Consider the following 18,915-nt stretch of genomic DNA (forward strand, 5'->3'; position numbering starts at 1 on the left):
TGTATTGATATCGCTAGCATTTCTAGTACAGTGTTGAATAATAGTGGTGATAATGGAAACCATCCGTGATCTTCAAGTTTATTATCGTCATTACAGATAATGCTTGTTCTTGGTTTTGGGTAGATACTAATATTTTAAGAAACTCCATTTGTTCCTTTTTTTTCCTAACATTCTTAATAGGAATGGGTGTTTTATTTTGTCAGAAGTTTTTTCTACATCTATTGATATAATCCTCTGGTTTTGGTTGTTTTTGTTACTGATATGGTCAATTGTGCTTATAATTTCCCTAATATTGAACCAGCCTTACATTCCTGGTATAAATCCCACCCGGTTATAGTGTTTGATCTTTATGATATGTTGCTGGTCCTGGGATTTTATTCTTATGGAGCTAATTGATGGCTTGTTCAATTTATTTTTCTAAAATAGGTTTAAGCAATCTATTTCCTCTTTTGTTTAATCTGGGCAGTTTATATTTTTCACAAATATTCATCCATTTCATTTTCAAAATTTTCCCATTTACATGTTAAAATCATTTTTAACATTCATTGCTTTTTTTAAAAAAAAGGTTTTTGAGTTTCAAATTCTATCCTTCCCTCCTCCCTCCCTGATATGGTAAGTAGTCCGATACAGGTTATACATGTAGAATCACATCTGTTTCATTTAAGTTGGCAATTTCGTTGACTTATAATTGGGCAAAACAGCTCCTAATTATTGCTTTAATTTCACTTTCATTGGTGGTGTATTTGCCTATTTCATTTTTTTGTACTGGCCATTTGGATTTCTTTTTTAATAAAACTGGCCAGTAGTTTAGCAATTTTTCTCCCTCCCCCCAATAAAAACCAGCTCCTAGTTATATTTATTAGATGATTTTTTTAGCTTTCAAATTTTATTAATCTCTCTTGATTTGTGATATTTCTATTTTGGTGTTTAATTGGGGATTTTTAATTTGTTCTTTTTCTAGTCTTTCATTTGCATGTGTAGTTCAGTGATGACCTCTCTCTCTCTTTTATTGGTGTAAGTGCTTACCTTTTTTAGCTCAGAAGTTTGATTCCTCTTCAAAGACTCTTTTGAACTTCTTTGTCTTCATGTTTCCAAAGCTTAAATTCTCCAACAGCTTTATGCATAAGATTGGACTTGGAATCAGGAAAATGTGGGTTTGAATCTTCCCTCAAAGACGTAGCAATTAATGGTCCCTAGGAATGTCTTAACGTTTCTAAGCTTCATTTTCCTCATCTGTAAAATGAAGAGGTTGAATTTGACCTCTGAGGGTCAACTCCAGCTTTGAATCTGATCAAATGTCTTTATGCAGCAAATTGAGTTTTGCTTGATAGAGCAATCTGGAATGGTAGTACCTTTTTAATTTTGATTATGTTAGATTCCAGTTCTCTTTGCTCTTCTTTCAGAAGTCCACTATGATCCTGGTTAAGGTATCTTAGTAAATTATTTGTTCTGACAGCTCAGGATATTTTGTCCATATTTTGTGGATTTTTTCCTCATAACGTTTCTGACATTTAAGCATCTTTAACTGTCTCCTAGACGTGTCAGTTAATTCTACATTTTTTCAATTTTGGGTGAGTCAGTGTTTTGGTTTTTGGGGGCGGATTTTTGAGCTTGTATTTCTTCTAGTTGACTTAGGTTGGCTATAATTTTTTTTTATTTACTGCTTCAATAAGTCTATTGTTGGACTTTCAGAATGTACTCATTTTTTGTTATTGTTTTCTTCTGGTTTTTGTCATTTAAATCTAGCTGGACTTTATCCATGACTAAATCCTCCCCTCCATTCTTGTGGTTTATAATTTTCTTGCGAGTGTTAATTATTAAATCAGTTGATCAACCAGCATTTGTTAAGTGCTCTGGGCCATAAGGTTGCTCTGTGCCATGAACTGTGCTAGTTACTGAGAGTGCAAGTACAGAAATGAGATGGCCCCTCTCCTCAAGGAACTTTTATTTTATGTTTCTCAAAGTGTATTATTTGGAGATATCTCAGGTTGTCTTGGTATTTTTTTTGTTTGTTTTATTTTTCCCATCTGCTAATACTTAATCTATTTCAGTTGCCTCATTGTATTTTTTAAAAAAAAACTTTTCTTCTTTTTGTTCATTTTTGATTTTTATTTCCATATTTTTTTTCTCCTTTTCCCCCTGCATTAGTGTTTCAGTGAGATGTTTATTGTTGCAAATGTGAAGACCTTGCCTTCTTTGAATCAAACATTCTTGAAGTGCCTTCTCTGTTGTGGTTGCTATATTAGGTGCTGGGAATAAAATGGCAAGAAATAAAACAATCCATGATTTCAAAGAGCTTATGTTCTGTCAGGGAGACAGCATGTACATATATATATACACACACACATACATACATATCTATATCTATATCTATATATGTACATATACCCACCCAGAGTAAATATAGGTAGTAAATACAGTGTAATTGTACAGGTTTATAGAGAGCTTTAAAAGCCAAACCGGTGTCTATTTTATCCTAGAATCAATAGGGAACCACAGGAGTTTGAGGAGGGGAATGACATAGTAAGACACTTAGGGACAATTATTGTGGCATCTATGTGGAGGATGGGCCAAATTGGGTGAGAGACTTGATGCAGGGAGATAAATTTGAAGTCTGTTGCACTTATTTATCTTAGGGATTGACAAACTCGGGAGAGGGGTTGGGATTGGGAGGGTTGTTACTGTATGGCCCATGAGCTAAGAATTATTAAGTAAAATTTTAATGAATTTAAAAATGTAAAAGCCGTTCTTAGCATTTATGGGTTCTCCTATCCTCCCTGTCACCTCATTTCCTAACTCTGGGATCATGTTTGACCATCTTCCCAACTTTCATATCCAATCAGTTGTCACATCTTGTCAGTTCTACTTGTACATCTTCATACCACCACTTCCCTAGTTCTGGCCACCATCATCTCCAACATGGATTATTGTTATAGCCTTATAATTGTTCTCTTTACAGACTCTTCAGTCCTTGTAATAGCTGACAAAATAATCTTTACAAGGAATGATCATATCATTTCAGTATTAAAAAACTTTAGTAGTCATTGTCTAGAGACTGATAGATACGCCTTGGTCTGGAGTCTAAGGTCTTTTTTTGTACCTAAGTATAGCTAGGACAGTGTTCCCTCCATATGGCCTGCTTTGGTTGGAACATATCTAAAATATTGTGTCCTTTTTTATGGGATTGATTAGTTTCTTAGATAAAATACTCATGATATATAGTCATAAAGCTTCTGTGTAGTCTCATCAGTCTTTTGACTCTGATTTCTTAATCCTAAAACATGTTTCCAACTATTTTCTTTGCCTGCCTCTGTCTTTACTTTTGAAGTCACTTCATGTGAGGTGTGTGTTGATTTAGTTTGGAGAGCTCTACTGCATTCATAAAAATTCTTTTGTTTCCTTAACTTTTACAAATGATACAGGCATTTTTAAAGCATTTCCAGCATCCTGGTGGAATTTTGTAAGTAATCATAATGAGTACTGAAATATGCCATGACCAAGTACAATAATATTTCAGTACCCTTCTAAGTAAAGTTCTTGGCTTCAGTCACTATTCTTTTTAATTCATTTTCCCCACAATTTGCAGAGTGGTATTTTCACAGGTGTGACCTTGTCCTTTCTTCTTCAAGAATCTCCATTGCTAATAACATCAAATACAAACTCCTCTTTTTAACTTTTGAAGCCCTTTGCAATCTGGTTCCAGCTTACTGAAAAAGTCTCTTTAGCAATTGTTTCCCTTAATGAAATCTGTGGCCCAACCATATTATCATTAATGTTTGCTCCATCTCGGTCTCCCTCCACCCCATGGCGATGCGCCCCCCCCCCCCCTCCCGCCTCCCCCCACTCCGCTCTCCTGCATGACTGGAATGTATTCCTTACTTACATCATAGAATCCCTAGATTCTTTCAAACTCAGGTCACCTACTATCTTCCTATATGAGAATCTTCCTCATCTTCACAAATGCTACTTTCTCTGGCCCCTTCCACTACTGCTTCCCCCCTCTCCTCCGCCTTATTTAATTTGTATACATTTTTTTTTTATGTGTGTGTGTGTGTGTGTGTGTGTGTGTGTGTGTTTTCCACTGATAGAATATATGCTCTTTTATCTAGTTTAATCTCACACTGAAAAATGGGAATTCCCTCCTAGAATGTCTCTTGATTTTATATAGATCAATATATCTATCTATCTTTCTGTCTGTCTTTATCTACTACCTAACATTTAGAGTAAAAGGAACTAATTAGACCCCTCAGTTGTTAGGGGGGGAAACTCTTCTTTATAATGAGCAGGCATGTGCCTTGCAGTAACTACTATATATATCAGCCTTCTAGAGCCACATAAATTGACATGTTTGACAGAACACTTGTCTAATTGTTTAAAGATAATTCTAGTAATATGTCCTCTAAGTCATCTTTTCTCCTGGCTAAATAGTTCTTTGAATTGTTGGTAGAATATTGGTTCCACACTTTATTTGCTCTCCTTATCACTCCACTGAACACCATCACTCTTGGCTGTCACTGCTCATGTTAAAACTAACAACCTTTATTTATGTAATCCAGGATATGATACGGCTAGTTTTATGGGACTAACATTCTTATTATACTTGGCATATTAATATTTTTTTAAACAGACACATCATACTCTTGACTCATGAATCTTGTGGTTAGCCAAATGATTTTCACATGAACTTAAGTCATATCTCCTGTTATGTTGTAATTATGTAGTTTATTTTTTAAACCTTTATGAAACCTTTATGCAGGGTATTATTTTTTCATCTTGAGGCATCATGGTATTGAATAATCTGCCTCAAAGCCAGGAAGACTCTTGAGTTCAAGTTCTATTTCTGATACATACTGGTGGTGTGTAACCCTCGTAAAAGCCAATTAATAGTGGTCAGGCAGCTTTCTTAGAAAATAGTGAAATGACAGTTTCAAATCAAACTTGTCCTGATAATATGTTTACATAGCTCAGCTTTTATAGTTTACAAAGTGATTTTCTCACATTATGAGATATAGTCTCCAAATTTTATTCTCATTTCGCAGATGAATGGGGTCAGAGCTCAAAATTTTTATTTCGATTCTGTGCCTAGATTGTGTCCCTTGTAAATCTGATAAATGTCTCTATCTGTGTTGTTGATAAAAATATCTTTGTGCCTTCAAAAACAAAACTGTTCTTATTCTGTACTCTCACTGTTTATCTAGTCATCCAAATGATTTGAGAAAGCAGAAGATTGAAATTCATAGGATGCCTCAGGGAGGGAATGTGAAAATGTGGGGAATAATACAGAAGAGACCAGAGAGACACTGAAAACCAGTGGTTTTTCTCCCTGTCTCCTCGATATAATGGGCACCGTGCAAGGGCTGAGGGATATGATATAAATTAGGTGAAAAAAACCTAACCTGTGCCCTGCTCTTGATTTGATTGCAGATCTAATGTAGTATATAATGAAGAAAAGGGTTAATTGGGGCTCTTGCAGGCAGGCACACTTGAAGGTATAAAGAGTAAACTCTGAAGTAACTGAATAATTTCATTACTACATAAACACATTTTGCCAGTTTCCATACTTAATAGATTAAGTATGATTATGGCTCTTAAAGGGGGAAATAACAGAAAGATGTTAAATTCATTTGATAAAGTCATTTAAATAAAAATGATAAGGCAGTATGAGAGGTGAATGAACAAAGACATTAATGGAAAAATAGCTGAAGATTGATCTTCCTGGAAATGTCACCTTCCTGAGAACAGTGGAGGAGACAAAGTGATTATATTCCTTTTCAGATCTTTTCATTCTACTTGTCAGCATGCCTTTCGTGCATTTTGCATTTTCTTTATTCTAGAAATCATTAGATAAAAATTTTAGTGAATTTTTCCCAGTGAAATTGTACTTTCTTAATTGCAGGTTCAGGTTACAAAAAAAGTTTTTGCACTAACAATATGCAAGCTTTCTGTCCCTAAACATTTTTCTATCCCTGTTGTGTCTTACTGCTATTGTGTAAAAAAGAACAATAAGACTTTATTTGTGGTTGTGAATGAATTAATAATTTGCCTTAAAGTGAATTTATGTGATGACATTACTAATGGCTAACTTCTAACCAGATACTAAGTTACCACTGTAGAGTTGCATTTTGTATAGATGAGGAGGGCCATCTTTTTTGTCTTCTGTGTACCACATTCTATTCACCACCATGGAGAAGTTGAAATAATAATTGAAAATTATATTTTTCCCATCTCAAACTACCTTTTAGGCTTGGAGCACTGTGTAAGTAAATATTATTAGCCAACTAGGCCAAGCTGAAATAAAGCATATGCTGACAGTCAACTTTAATTTTCATAATAGTAGCGGAGTTCCTACCATAAGTGTAGTTTATCTGTTGTTCAGTCGCTTCAATCATGTCCAACACTTCATGGCCTTGTTTGGGGTTTTCTTGGCAAAGGTACTGGAGTGGTTTGCCATTTCCTTCTCTAGTTCATTTTACAGCTTTATAGCCACCTTACTGTCTCCTGGTTTATTTTACATTACTATAATTTCTTATATTTTATTAGATTTTTGGTTCCATTAATTAAAAATGTTTAAGTGGCATGTTATAAAAACAGGATGATTTAGATTGTTAAATTATTTAGTTTTTCTTACCAATAAGCATTTTGGGAATAATGGTATTTTTCAGGATTCCCATTTTTATCACTACATTATTCTGAGAATAGCTACATTGTTGTTTGACCATTAGTTTTTAATGTGGTTGTTTCATTTATTTTGGTCAAATTGTGTTTGCAAAAGTACTGCCACATAAAACAGGAAGTAATTTACTGAAATCTTTTCTTTTATAGTTGATCACAGCCGAGTGAAGCTGACTCTAAAGACTCCTTCCCAAGATTCAGACTACATCAATGCGAATTTTATTAAGGTATGTTTTAACACATAATAATATCTTATATTTACATTGCACTTTAAGGTTTGCAAAGCACTTTCACCTTTATTTTTGTGTGAACAGAACCAATTAGAGTTTCTTTGAATAACTGACTTTGCTTAGTATAATCAGATATCCCTGCTTGAAAAACTATTTTTGGTTTATGGTGGCTATCTGAACTGCAGGCTCTTTTAAAAAGGAAGTGTTGCATAGTAGATAAAAAAGCCTTGTTTGGAGTCAGAAAGACTCCAAAAGTGAGGGTAAGTGTTACTTCTGACACATACTGTTCATGGACCCAGGACCAGATCCCTTAACCTCTGGAAGAAGTTATAGCAGCAAGTGGTTGCTGATCTACATTGATAAAAAGATTTTCCTCATCAGTAGTTCCCTATACCAATGAAATTTCAGGTCTGGGCAGAAAACTTCCCTTTGGTCAAAATAGTTTTATTTTCATTCCCCTATTTTGTATTTTATATCATTTATAAATTGAATTTCTGTTTCTTAATAACTTTTAAGAACCTCATTTTGTTTCATTTATTTTGCTATAGCCTACTATTTTGAATTATGTTAGTATTTAAATCAATATATAAAATACTTTAACATTTTATTTTTGGTGGAATTCTTTTAAGATGAATTTTAGGGGTTAATCTAGTAACCTTAATTTAAAATTATAAATAATTTTTAAAAATTTTAATGATGGGTTGGATTGTTTTGATTTAGAAACTTTCATTACATGTTCTTGTTTTATACATACAATTAGCATATATAAAATTAGTTTTTTAAATCACTTCTGGCATATTAAAAAAATACTCCAATCAAAGTTGAACATAAAAAATATCGTTTGTCATTTGGTCCACCTTTGCTGGTGTCCTTTTTAATCATATTCTTCGTTGATCCCTCTAGCCTGATAGAAGGGCTAAAATTAGTAAGAATTGTATGTAGACTTGGAGAAGGTCTTAGGGGGCCATCTAGTGGACCATTCACTCCCATGTTGTACAAGTTGTTTTACCACCTTGAACCTTTTGTCCCTCGTATAAAATGAGGGCGATGTCTGCATGAACTTTAATGTTCTGTTATCTGTTACACATGAATGTTTAATAACATGTTTTAGAAGGTTGACATGATCTCAGCATGAGAAAAACATTTTGGAAATATAGTATAAGAGAAGTAGGAGTCAAATTTGAGACACCTAGAAATGAAGGTATTAATATTCTTTGCATGTGAATTTTGCTTTTTCCTTTTTTTAGGGAGTCTATGGGCCAAAAGCGTATGTTGCAACCCAAGGACCATTAGCAAATACAGTTATAGATTTTTGGAGGATGATATGGGAATACAATGTTGTAGTAAGTAATTTGTTTCCAAATTTGTTACAAGAATTAGTAGTGAGATTTATATGAAACTAGCACTATTTCAGAGATACCTTTTTGTGATTATCATGTTTCTCCAAATGTAAAGCTCTGTCATACTTATAATTGATTTTTTTCTTATTCCAATGGACTTTTGCTATATTACATCAAAATTTGACTTTAAATAACAGGTTTATTAAGACATTTCAAGCTTCAGTTATTTTTTTAATGCTCGCTGAAATTTGAGATATTTCCAGTCATTATTGTTTATTATCTTTTCATGTTCTTTATAGGAAAGAATTTAATAATGTAAGAAATGGAATTATGTCATACTTCCTAATTTTAGAAAATTTTGTGGAAGTTATTTAAAATGTTTAATATTGCTGCTGCTTAGATAATTATATCTAATCTAAAAGCATTATTTTAGAATAGTGTAAAAATCAGAAAATTCTTAAGAATTACTTTAAAATTAGATAAAACTATGCAGTTTATTATTGCTGTTTTGATCTGTAGGTAAATTTACTGTATTCCTCACAGACATCTGTTGGTGAATTTGTTTCTAGTAATGTTTTTAGATTAGTTAACAGGTTAAAACTTATTTTCATAGTTTGTTTTAGAAGAAATCACTTTTTTTCTATGTCACGTAGAGTATTTTAATTTGTTCAAAATTATTCAAGTAAATGGAATTTTTACCAAGGTGTGATTTCGATAGTTTTCTTATAAAAGTTAAATTTAGTAGCCTGTGCATATTTAAATATATCAGTTGAATACTTCCAGAGGGAGAAGAAAATGTCCCAAATTTATGCTTTTCTGAATGTGTAAAATTGTGCTTTTGATATTGACACATATATATATATGTATGCTCTTTTTTTTTTAAGATCATTGTAATGGCTTGTCGGGAATTTGAAATGGGAAGGGTATGTAAACTAATTATTACTTTCTATAGTGTGCCCCACTTATCACATTAGTGTTAAAGGTGGTACATTTAAATTACACTATATCATCATATAGCTATTATGCAGAGTTTGCTATTTGAATCTAATGTAGTCATATCTTATGCCATTCCCAGGATGGTTTTGTTCCTAGAAGCAGCAAGAGGACTTTAGCATGATATGATCTTACCTACACTATAGTCTGGCAGCGTGGGCCTCAGGCTCAGATTACAGTGAGCTATTTTCAGGGAATACTTTCTAAAAATTAAAGCTATATATGAATGTGTCACTTTAATGATGGTGGAAAAAAATGTTATATGGCAGGCAAATTATAAGGTGATAACATGAATCTTAAATGGGAAGGCATACCACATACAACATACAACAGAAAGGTTACTTTCTGAGAAGATAGCTAGGCAGTGAAGGAAAGCATGGCTGGATCTTTGCCTGGCCAACGAAGGTGTTTTGAGATTGTACAGTTAGTATAGAAAGGCCCCAGGGTAAGGTTTGCTTGGGCCTGGTTTCTAGACCATACCAATGGCTAAGAAATGAAGAAAACTGAAATATTTTGATTTAGTCTTTAAAACTTTTTCCTAGTAATCCTTTTGGTAGAGATGTTAATTTGTACTGTTTATGCTGAAAATTGGGCTGCTGCAAGAGGTTATGAATTATTGAATATTAGGGAAAGTGAGTAAAAAAACCAAATTCACTGACTGAAGATGTTAAAGTACAAATCACTCTGTTAAGAGGCTTACTGATAGGGGAGGGACCCAGTACATTTGGCTTTAAGAGGGAATCTTATGTCTCCAGTCTAACAACAGTGTTGTGTTTTGTTTTATTTTGTTTTTAGCAAGTTAGAGGGAAAGGTTTTCTTAAACTCTTGTTTGGAAGTGGGATAAGTCATTTAGCAATTGTATATATATGTGTTCAGTGGACTCATCTCTTGTATATATGCTCCCTTCTGTCCTCTGACACTGCAACCACCCTAGTACAGGCCCTAGTCACCTCAAGCCTAGACTGTTGCAGTAGCTCTTTGACTGGTCTCTTTGCTTCGAGTCTTTTCTCACTCCAGGTCATCCTCCACCCAGCTGTGAAATTGGTGTTCCTAAAGCATATGTCTGACTGTGTCACTGCCCCCTGACTCATGCTTTTCAGTAAACTCCAGTGGCTCCATATTATCTTCAGAATCAGAAATAAAACTGTGTTCAGCTTTTAAAGTTCTTTCCAGTCTTCCCTTAACCTTATTCTCTCCAGATCATTTGTGATCCAGTAATATTGGCCTTTATGATGATCCTTGGACAAAACACTCCATTTCCTGACTGTGCATTTTTACTGACTCCTCATCTGCCTCCTGAATTCCCTGGCTTGCTTTTAGAGCCCAGCTACAATCCCACCTTCTGCAAGAAGCCATATCTGATCTCCCTAAATGCTAGTTCCTTACATCTGAGATTGTCTCCTGTTTATCCGAACCCATTAAACTGTGAGCTCCTTGACAGCACCATGCCTGGCACATAGTTGGCACTTAGTTCTTTGTGTGACTTGACTTTCCCTCCAAATTTTTTGCTGCCATTTGCCCATTTGAATAATTTGTTAGCATTGATGCCAAAGGAAGAGCATGAGAAAACGAAAACTATTCTGTTACCAGTTCTATTAAAGTTTTTGCTCAGGTTCATCGTGGTTCTATTTGAAACTATATGGTCACTGAAGAGTTTAGAGATAGGATCAGAAATACACCATTTCTCCTTTTACTGGCTTTTAAAATGAACCTCTCATATTCACTGATGCATGACGTAAAAAACTCTGCCCTCCCAGAAGATTCCATTTGCCGGCTCACAGTTTTAGGAGCACATGTCATGCCAATTGTATATGTTAATTTTTATGACTGAACTAATTTATGAATCCCTCTGTATTGAAATGAATTTTTAAAAATATTAAATGCTCATTGAGTTTCAAGACATGGTGTTAAGCCTTGGGAATAAAAGTACATGAAATAGCCTGTCCATGTCCTTAAGAACACATTCTAGTGGCTGAGCAAGGCCTTAATATTGGTTTTCTTCATATTACGTTGTTGAATCATTGATCTTGTAACTTAGCAGAACTCCAAATCTTTTTCAGATGCACTGCTACGTAGCTGTAACTCCCACATTTTGTATTTTGTGAAGTTGAATTTTTGACTCCAAGTATATAAACCTTTAACATTTGTCTCTAGTAAAGTTCATTTTAACTTAATTTGGAACAACACTCTTAAGTCCATCCTTTTAGATCTTGTCTTCCAGCATGTTCTGTGTCTTTCTCTCAGCTTTGTGCTATTCATAGATTTGATAAGCAGTATGGTCTGCCTTCATCCAAGGTTATGTATATATGTTTAACCTACGGTTGTTAAACAGAATAGAATCAAGGCCAGGTCCATGCAGCTCTCAGAGACTTTCATGCTGCTGTTAACCCATTAATGATTATTCTTTGGGTCAGGTCATTGAACAAGTTTTGATTCTACTTGAATAATGCTGTACTCTAGCTTATTTCTTTGCATCTTGTCCACTAAGATAGTATGACTTTAGTTTACCTAAATTTCACCACAGCTTTTGACAGGGTCTGTGGCAGCCCCCTTATCTGCTAATTAATAAAATTTTTCAAAAAAAAAAAAAGGAAATGCGGTGGGCCTGATAAGACTTATTTAACTTGGATGTCATGCTAAGTTTTTGTGGTTGCCATTTTATTGTCTGGATGTGCATTAGCCATCCCTTTTAGTATGCCCTAGAATTTTTCGAGGACTCACTTAAATTGGGGCTTGAGCCTAATTCTCCTGTTTATTGATTACAGCTTGCTGTCTTTTTTTTTTTTTTTTTTTTTTTTTTTTTGACTCAGAAAAGTAGAGAGTACCACAAATAACCTGGACAAGGGGAGGGAAAGGGAATAAACATTTTCATTGCTCCTACTATGTGCCAGGCACTGAGTTAACTCAGTAGGAAATGTTGAGTCAGCCTAGGGAGATAACAAGCTAATGAAAAATTTTTTTTAGTTCTGGTTTGGTAAGGATTTGCTTTTTCCTTTCTTTTTTTTTTGTTTGTTTTTTGGAGGCAATCAGGATTAAGTCACTTGCCCAGGATCACATAGCTAGTAAGTTGAGGCTGGATTTGGACTTTCTGGTTTTCCTATTGATCAAACTACTGTAGAAAAGAAAATCAGTGTCTTGTAAGGCTGAAGAATGTATTTTGGGAGTTTGGAGGATATGGTCTTTATTTGAGGAGTATAATGAATAGAGTACTAGAATTAGGATAATTGACTGTGCAGCCTACCTTAGACTTTTCCTGCCTGTGTAAAATAATAGGGTAAGTTTCTTAACAGGGCTTCACTGTTCTTACTTATATAAATGAAAACAGTAATACTTGTGCTGTCTGTCTCATAGAGCCGTTGGGAAGAAACCTCTTTGCAGATTTTAAAGCATTATATAATATGATTTGTTATCTTGGAAGGCTCTGGATAAAACAGAGAAAGCATGACTGTCCATGGCTCCTGATCTGCTTTAAGTTAATGAATTGAAACTCATAACCAATCCAATTCTGTACTAGCATATGCATAATAGAATAGGACCAGCTGTCTCCAGATCTTGGGATCACATAGATAATAGCATTAGTCCTGTTGAAACATTTGAATGAAGATTGGAAGCTGAGTAAAAAGTTGGAAATTGGTAGTGTTTTACTTTTGTGAGTAGTAAGCTGGCTGTTATTAAGAGAACTTAGATGTTTAAGAAGAGCTGCACCTATAAGTAACTTGAATAATTTTCTTCGGCCAACAGAAAAAATGTGAACGTTACTGGCCTCTTTATGGGGAAGATTCTCTAACATTTGCACCATTTCAGATTTCTTGTGTAAGTATCTACATTAAACTAACTGTTCTTCCCTTTATGGTTAGGTCTTGTGATTTCATGTCTTCCACTAATGCACTTTAGTAGATGCTCTGCAGTTTATAACCTTGGAGAATTGCCCGGGGGCACTGAGGGGTTAAGTGATTTTGCCCAGAATCTTGCAACCAGTATGTTAAAGGTGGGTCTTCCTGACTCTGAGGCCTGCTTTCATTAATAGAACAGCAGTCTTTAGTAACAAAATTAGTGTTGTAAATTATTGAGCACTTGTACTCCTCATGCTGTTATAGTCTTTAACTTGCCTTAGGTTTTGTCATGCTGCTTTAATACGTGTTTGGTGTGAAATACAGTTGTATATAGTAAACCAAATACTCATATAAAACCAGCTGTTTTTCACGTAAGGATCCTAGGGTTTAGAACTGAAAATGATCTTAAAGGTCATTTAGTCCACCCCCTCATTTTGCAGATGAGTATACTGAGGCCTAGAGAGGTCGAATCATTTTTGCCAAGGTGTGACAGGTAATAAGTAGCTAGTTAGTGGTAAATATATTCCTATTATGATGATAAGAAACATTACATTTTTACGTAGTACTTTCAAGAAACATCTGGAATTCCTTTTCTAATGCATGCTCTTTCATGATAATGAACTGATAACATGAATCTTAACTGAAAACTAGGCATCTTATCATTATTTAGTATAACACATGAAAAGAATTTTTTGAATTTCAGAGTGTATAGGAATAAAAAGAAAAATGGATGCTAATTATACAAGGTTCTAGAAAAGTGTGCATTGTGGATATAATTTAACTGAAGTTAGGTGATACCTTATTGACTGCAACTTAGAGATTTCTTTTCCAACCTTTTGTCCTGCCTTAGAGGTGTTACAATAAGAAAAATAATGGGGCCCTTATAAACTTTGGGGTGGTAGGAGAACAAATGGCATATTCAGGGAAAGTATTAGAGGCAGGGTTTTCTTTACTTTAGTTTCCAGTTTGTTTGATATTTGTGGTAATTGTTTCTTTAGGCACTGCAAATTCTCTCCATAGAGAGAATTCTAGTAAAAACTAATGAGACTATTTAGAATAATTCTGTTTGATCTGAATTTTATACTGTCAAGTACTATCCTTTCCTTTTCTCTCCCCATCTAACTTTTCTTTTACACATGCTATGGTTCAGTGGTTATAGTACCTCACAGTTGTTTCCTTTCTTTTAGGAAGCTGAACAAGCTAGGACAGACTACTATATTAGAACATTGTTACTTGAATTTCAAAATGTAAGTACTTTAAGCTTAGAGTCTATCTTCAGGGTATGCTGTTCTGGGGGGAGGATGGGGGGGATGCGCTTGTGTGTTCAATATTCTTAGATGATTTAAGAATTTTTATAGTTACGTAAAAAACTGGAAAAATCAGTGGCTAAAAAATTTCCAACATTTGGAATTTAATAAAACCTCTGTGTCTTAAAGATATTTGGGTAACTTCTTAGTTAGCAGTCATGTGTGTAAATTGTTTACAATTATGTAGCCGCATTTTACATAATGCATAATAATAACAATCATTTATCAAGCATTTAATATATGCCAGGCAGTATGCTCTGTGCTGGAACTATAAGCAGTCCGGAACTGTAGTTCTTAGGGGAAGACAGTACATAAAAGAAAGTTTCTTACATAAAGAGGGCACCCACATGGGGACATGGTGGAGAAAGAAGTCCTAAGAAGGATGAATGAGTGAATATAGCTGGGCCTGGGGGATTTCTTTTAAATGGAGGTTCAGGAAAAAACTGCCTAACCAGAACAAAGGGTTCCAGGATCAGAGTGATCTTCCACAAGAATAAGGCTGCTGGGTCATGGTAGAGAAAGAAGAAGTCCAGAAAGTCAAGAGTAGAACCCAGATAGGAAGGTTCATCATTTTCCTATCATGAGTATTGGTTGAGTTTTTTTGGTTGCCTCCTCTAAAAAAAGTTAAGGCAAAATACCCTCTGCTTAAGAGTTATTTACAAAATGTACTGACCTGAATTTCAAGCCTGTAGTGTTTTTTTGACCCCTCAAGTAGTAGAATTTATTTTTAATTAGAGAGTAAAATTTTAAATAACTGAAAAGTGTTTTGATTAGTTTGTTTCTAGTTATGTGTACTTTAAATGATCTCTTCTGTGTTGCAATTGAGATTAGGTGATTGTCATTACTTTTAGCATTGATACTGCAGCTGAAAGAGATAGTAAAAAAGTTTTTTTTTTAAACACTTGGCACAAAACTACAATTATATCCCTAAGTTTTAAGTTCAGCAGTTTACCAGGTATCATTAATGTCATATTACCATTCTTTTTAAAAAAAATTTAAATTTCCTGATTAATAAAAAATAATAGGCTATTATTTCAATTAATCAGAGAACTTTTAGTAACTGAACATATGCATTTGAAAAACTTGTAGATGAGGCAGTCTTTTAGTTCAAGGGCTAGAATTTTTCTAGGACCTTATAGTGGTTTTTTTAGGTAAATTTTTTAATAGCTGATTAGCATAGCTAGCTTTCGCATCACATGACAACCACCCTTCTATCTCTTCTGCCCCAGCATCTAGTTAGGAAAGTCATTCAGCTCTGGCTTATAAGTTAGAATTGTAACTTCTGTCTCACTTTTCCTGGAGATTTTATATTCTGAATCTTAGCTCATCTTGCCTTCTAATTTTCTAATAGAACTTGTACTTGGGTCAATATGTTTTATTTCTCTTCTTATTTATGAGAGAGAGAGAGAGAGAGTGTGTGTGTATCTATATCTGCATGTGTGGATACACACACACACACACATACACACACATGCGTATATATCAATGTGTATATATGTATTTTAATGATAGTGACAATAATAGTGACTATTTGTATAGTGCCATATGTGCCAGACACTGCTAAACACCTTACAAATACCTCATTTGATCCTTAAAACGACCCTGGAAGGTGGGTGCAGTTATTATTTTCATTTTGCAGATGAGGAAACCGAGGCAGTCAGGGATTAAATGACTTGCCTGGGATCACCCAGCTATTTAGTATCCAAGGCTGCATTTGAAATTAAGTCTTCCTGATTCCATGCCTAGTGCTCTGTTCACTATACCACCTACCTGACTATTAAAATGTGACAAAGATAATTAAAATACATTGTATGTTTTTTCAAACAATTAAAACCTTCTGTTTTGATCTCCCCCCCCTTTCCCCATCCTGTATTCTCACAGTATTATTAAGCTGTTCTGCCATAATAGTAGCTCTTAATTTGAAGCAAGGAATCTCTCCTAACTAGGGAACAAAGATTGATTAGTATTATCATTCCCACTTAATCTTGTCTATGAGTTTAAACTGCTTCTCCTGTACTTTTTATCTCTAACTCTCCATTCTGACTTTATCCTAGCCTTCCACTTAAAAAAAAAGCCAAATTGTATGTAATGCTAAGTTTTCAAAGCACTTTACAAATATAATCTCATTTTATCCTCACAACAAACATGTGAGGTAGGTACTAGTATCTCTATTTTACAGATGATTATACTGAGGCTGCAGGAGTTTAAGTCACTGTCCAAGGCCACATAGGTTAGTAAAGGTAGAGGATTCAAACTCAGGCCTTCTTGACTCCGAATCTAGCCATCTGTCCCCTCTACCTCTTAGCTGCCTTATCCCTGGTATCCTCTCCATCTGAAACAGACATTATCAGCAAATCAAAGCTTAAAGAAAGACTTCTATAAGGCTCCATATTGCCATCCCTAGCATGTGACTCCCAGATTTCTGCATCTCAGAAAACGTGGGGTCTTAGTCTGATCCTGGTACTAACTGGCTCTTGACTCAAGCCTTCTGCCTCGCCTCTCTGGGCCTCTGTTGCTTAAATGTAAAATAAAAGTTTCGAACTAAACTCCAAAGCCTTTTCTGGCTTTCACATTCTATGCAGCTATCGTTGCAGTGTAAAAGATTCTTATGCTTTTCTCGTTCTCCTTTCCCAAAGTGTGGAGTTTGGGAGTGGAGTATAAGGAAGGAGTAATTTATGCTTTATTTCAGATTGTTTTTTTTTTACAGAAGTTTTGATGAAAATCTAAGGACCATGTCTCTTTTTTTCTTTTAATCCCCACAGAATCTACCACAGTTCTAGGAACATAGTAATTTATCAATAAATAGTACAGTTTAAAAACAATAGCTAATAAGCAAGGCACATATATCTTAGAAAAATGGGCAAAAACATTCCTCAAACCTGAGAATGTATATATTTTAAAATTTCAAAGAGCACTTGCAAAGTTGTTCAATTTCTTAATTTCTTTAAGGAATCTCGTAGACTGTATCAGTTTCATTATGTGAATTGGCCAGACCATGATGTTCCTTCATCATTTGATTCTATTCTGGACATGATCAGCCTTATGAGGGAATACCAAGAACATGAAGATGTGCCTATTTGTATACACTGCAGGTACAAAATAGTTTTCAAATATATTGTTAGATTTTTTTCTACTTAAAAGTTTAAATAAAGTTGTGGTTATTTCTGACATCTGTACATGGTAAACTTAATTTTTTATTAGTTTAGAGTCACTGTATTTTAGGCATAATAATTATTGCTTGTGTTAACTCACATTTTTTGTGATGTTCTTCACAGAAATGTTCATTGCATTGAAGGATTTTTCTTTTAAAAAGTTATGTAAATCCATGGTTTGAAATGTGGCATCAGTTTTATTAAGTGCAAATGTTATATTAATCATATTAAATATAAATGTTAAACATAAATAAATTTACAGTGGATCAAATCAAGTTTGGGAGGGAAGGCACCAATAGTTGTAGAGAATCAGGAAAGAATAAGTAGAAAATGGTGCTTGGACTCCATCTTAAAGAAAGACTGAGGGACTCTGGGTTGGAAGTAAGATAAAGAGGGGCAGCCCATGGCACATGTTGGTATACAGGGAATGTTAAAATATCTATGTGAACGCTTTCAGGGTATCAAACATAGACCCTTAATTAGAAGATTTATGAAAGAATAGTGGAGAATTATTTATAGTCACTTTCATTAGTGAAAGGCATACCCACTTCACTGAGACCACTGGCCTACTGAAGTACAAGTATGAATTTGCATTCTTAAATAAAATAAAAATGCCATTACTAGGATAAAGTATGTTTACTAAGAACACTGTATTTTAATTGAAAAGTAGATGTCCTTAAAATAATTTAACAAAGTTTTAGTTTCTCTGTGTGAAAATACCCATCATATTGCTGTTTTTACTATTTTTATAACATGTATCAAATAGTATTTTTTAAAAATTATATATCCATAGTGCAGGTTGTGGAAGAACAGGAGCCATTTGTGCCATTGATTATACATGGAATTTGCTAAAAGCTGGGGTAAGGATAATTTTAATTAGTATTATGACATTTTTTCGTTGCTTTTCTTATCAATGAATTGGAGAGAAAATAACTTTGAAACTTATGGTGATTATAGGAAACAGTTTAAATGTGTTGGTATACACATACACACACACGACTACCATCTGAATATATAAACAGTTGTGAATGATGTGATATAATCACTTAGGGTGTGAGGTTTGAAGGGTGATGAAGATGCCACTTCTTTGCCTTTGGTTTTAAATAGCTCTTAAAATATTTCTGAGGATATTAGATCACTTTTTAGGTTTTAGCCTAAAAAGTTTTTTTTATTAGTTAAACTAATGTGGTTCTCAAATTTTTAATTGCATACTCACATAAAAAAGCTTGGTTACAGGCCCAACTTTTTTTTTTAATTTTCAAAAATTAAACAAAATATGAAGAGTTCTGTTGGGCTTAGTGTGCCTTACTGTTTGCCTTGAATCATTTGTCACTGGCAAAGCACATTTTAATTCTGCCTCCCATAACCTTGTAGCATTTTAAAAAAAT

The 18,915-nt window shown here is 34.3% G+C and overlaps 1 protein-coding gene across 2 annotated transcripts in view; it reads left to right on the forward strand.

Annotated features, from left to right (window-relative positions):
* Positions 1–18,915, forward strand: part of PTPN12 (protein tyrosine phosphatase non-receptor type 12) — a 97,720-nt gene that overhangs the window by 50,457 nt on the left and 28,348 nt on the right. For both annotated transcript variants that reach the window (XM_036760301.1, XM_036760300.1), the window contains 7 exons: positions 6,823–6,899; positions 8,150–8,245; positions 9,127–9,165; positions 12,977–13,048; positions 14,256–14,315; positions 17,325–17,467; positions 18,321–18,387. In XM_036760301.1, coding sequence (XP_036616196.1) covers positions 6,823–6,899; positions 8,150–8,245; positions 9,127–9,165; positions 12,977–13,048; positions 14,256–14,315; positions 17,325–17,467; positions 18,321–18,387 — 554 coding nt within the window. The remainder of the gene's footprint in view (positions 1–6,822; positions 6,900–8,149; positions 8,246–9,126; positions 9,166–12,976; positions 13,049–14,255; positions 14,316–17,324; positions 17,468–18,320; positions 18,388–18,915) is intronic.

This window comes from Trichosurus vulpecula, chromosome 5 (genome assembly GCF_011100635.1).
Source record: "Trichosurus vulpecula isolate mTriVul1 chromosome 5, mTriVul1.pri, whole genome shotgun sequence".
NCBI lineage: Eukaryota > Metazoa > Chordata > Mammalia > Diprotodontia > Phalangeridae > Trichosurus > Trichosurus vulpecula.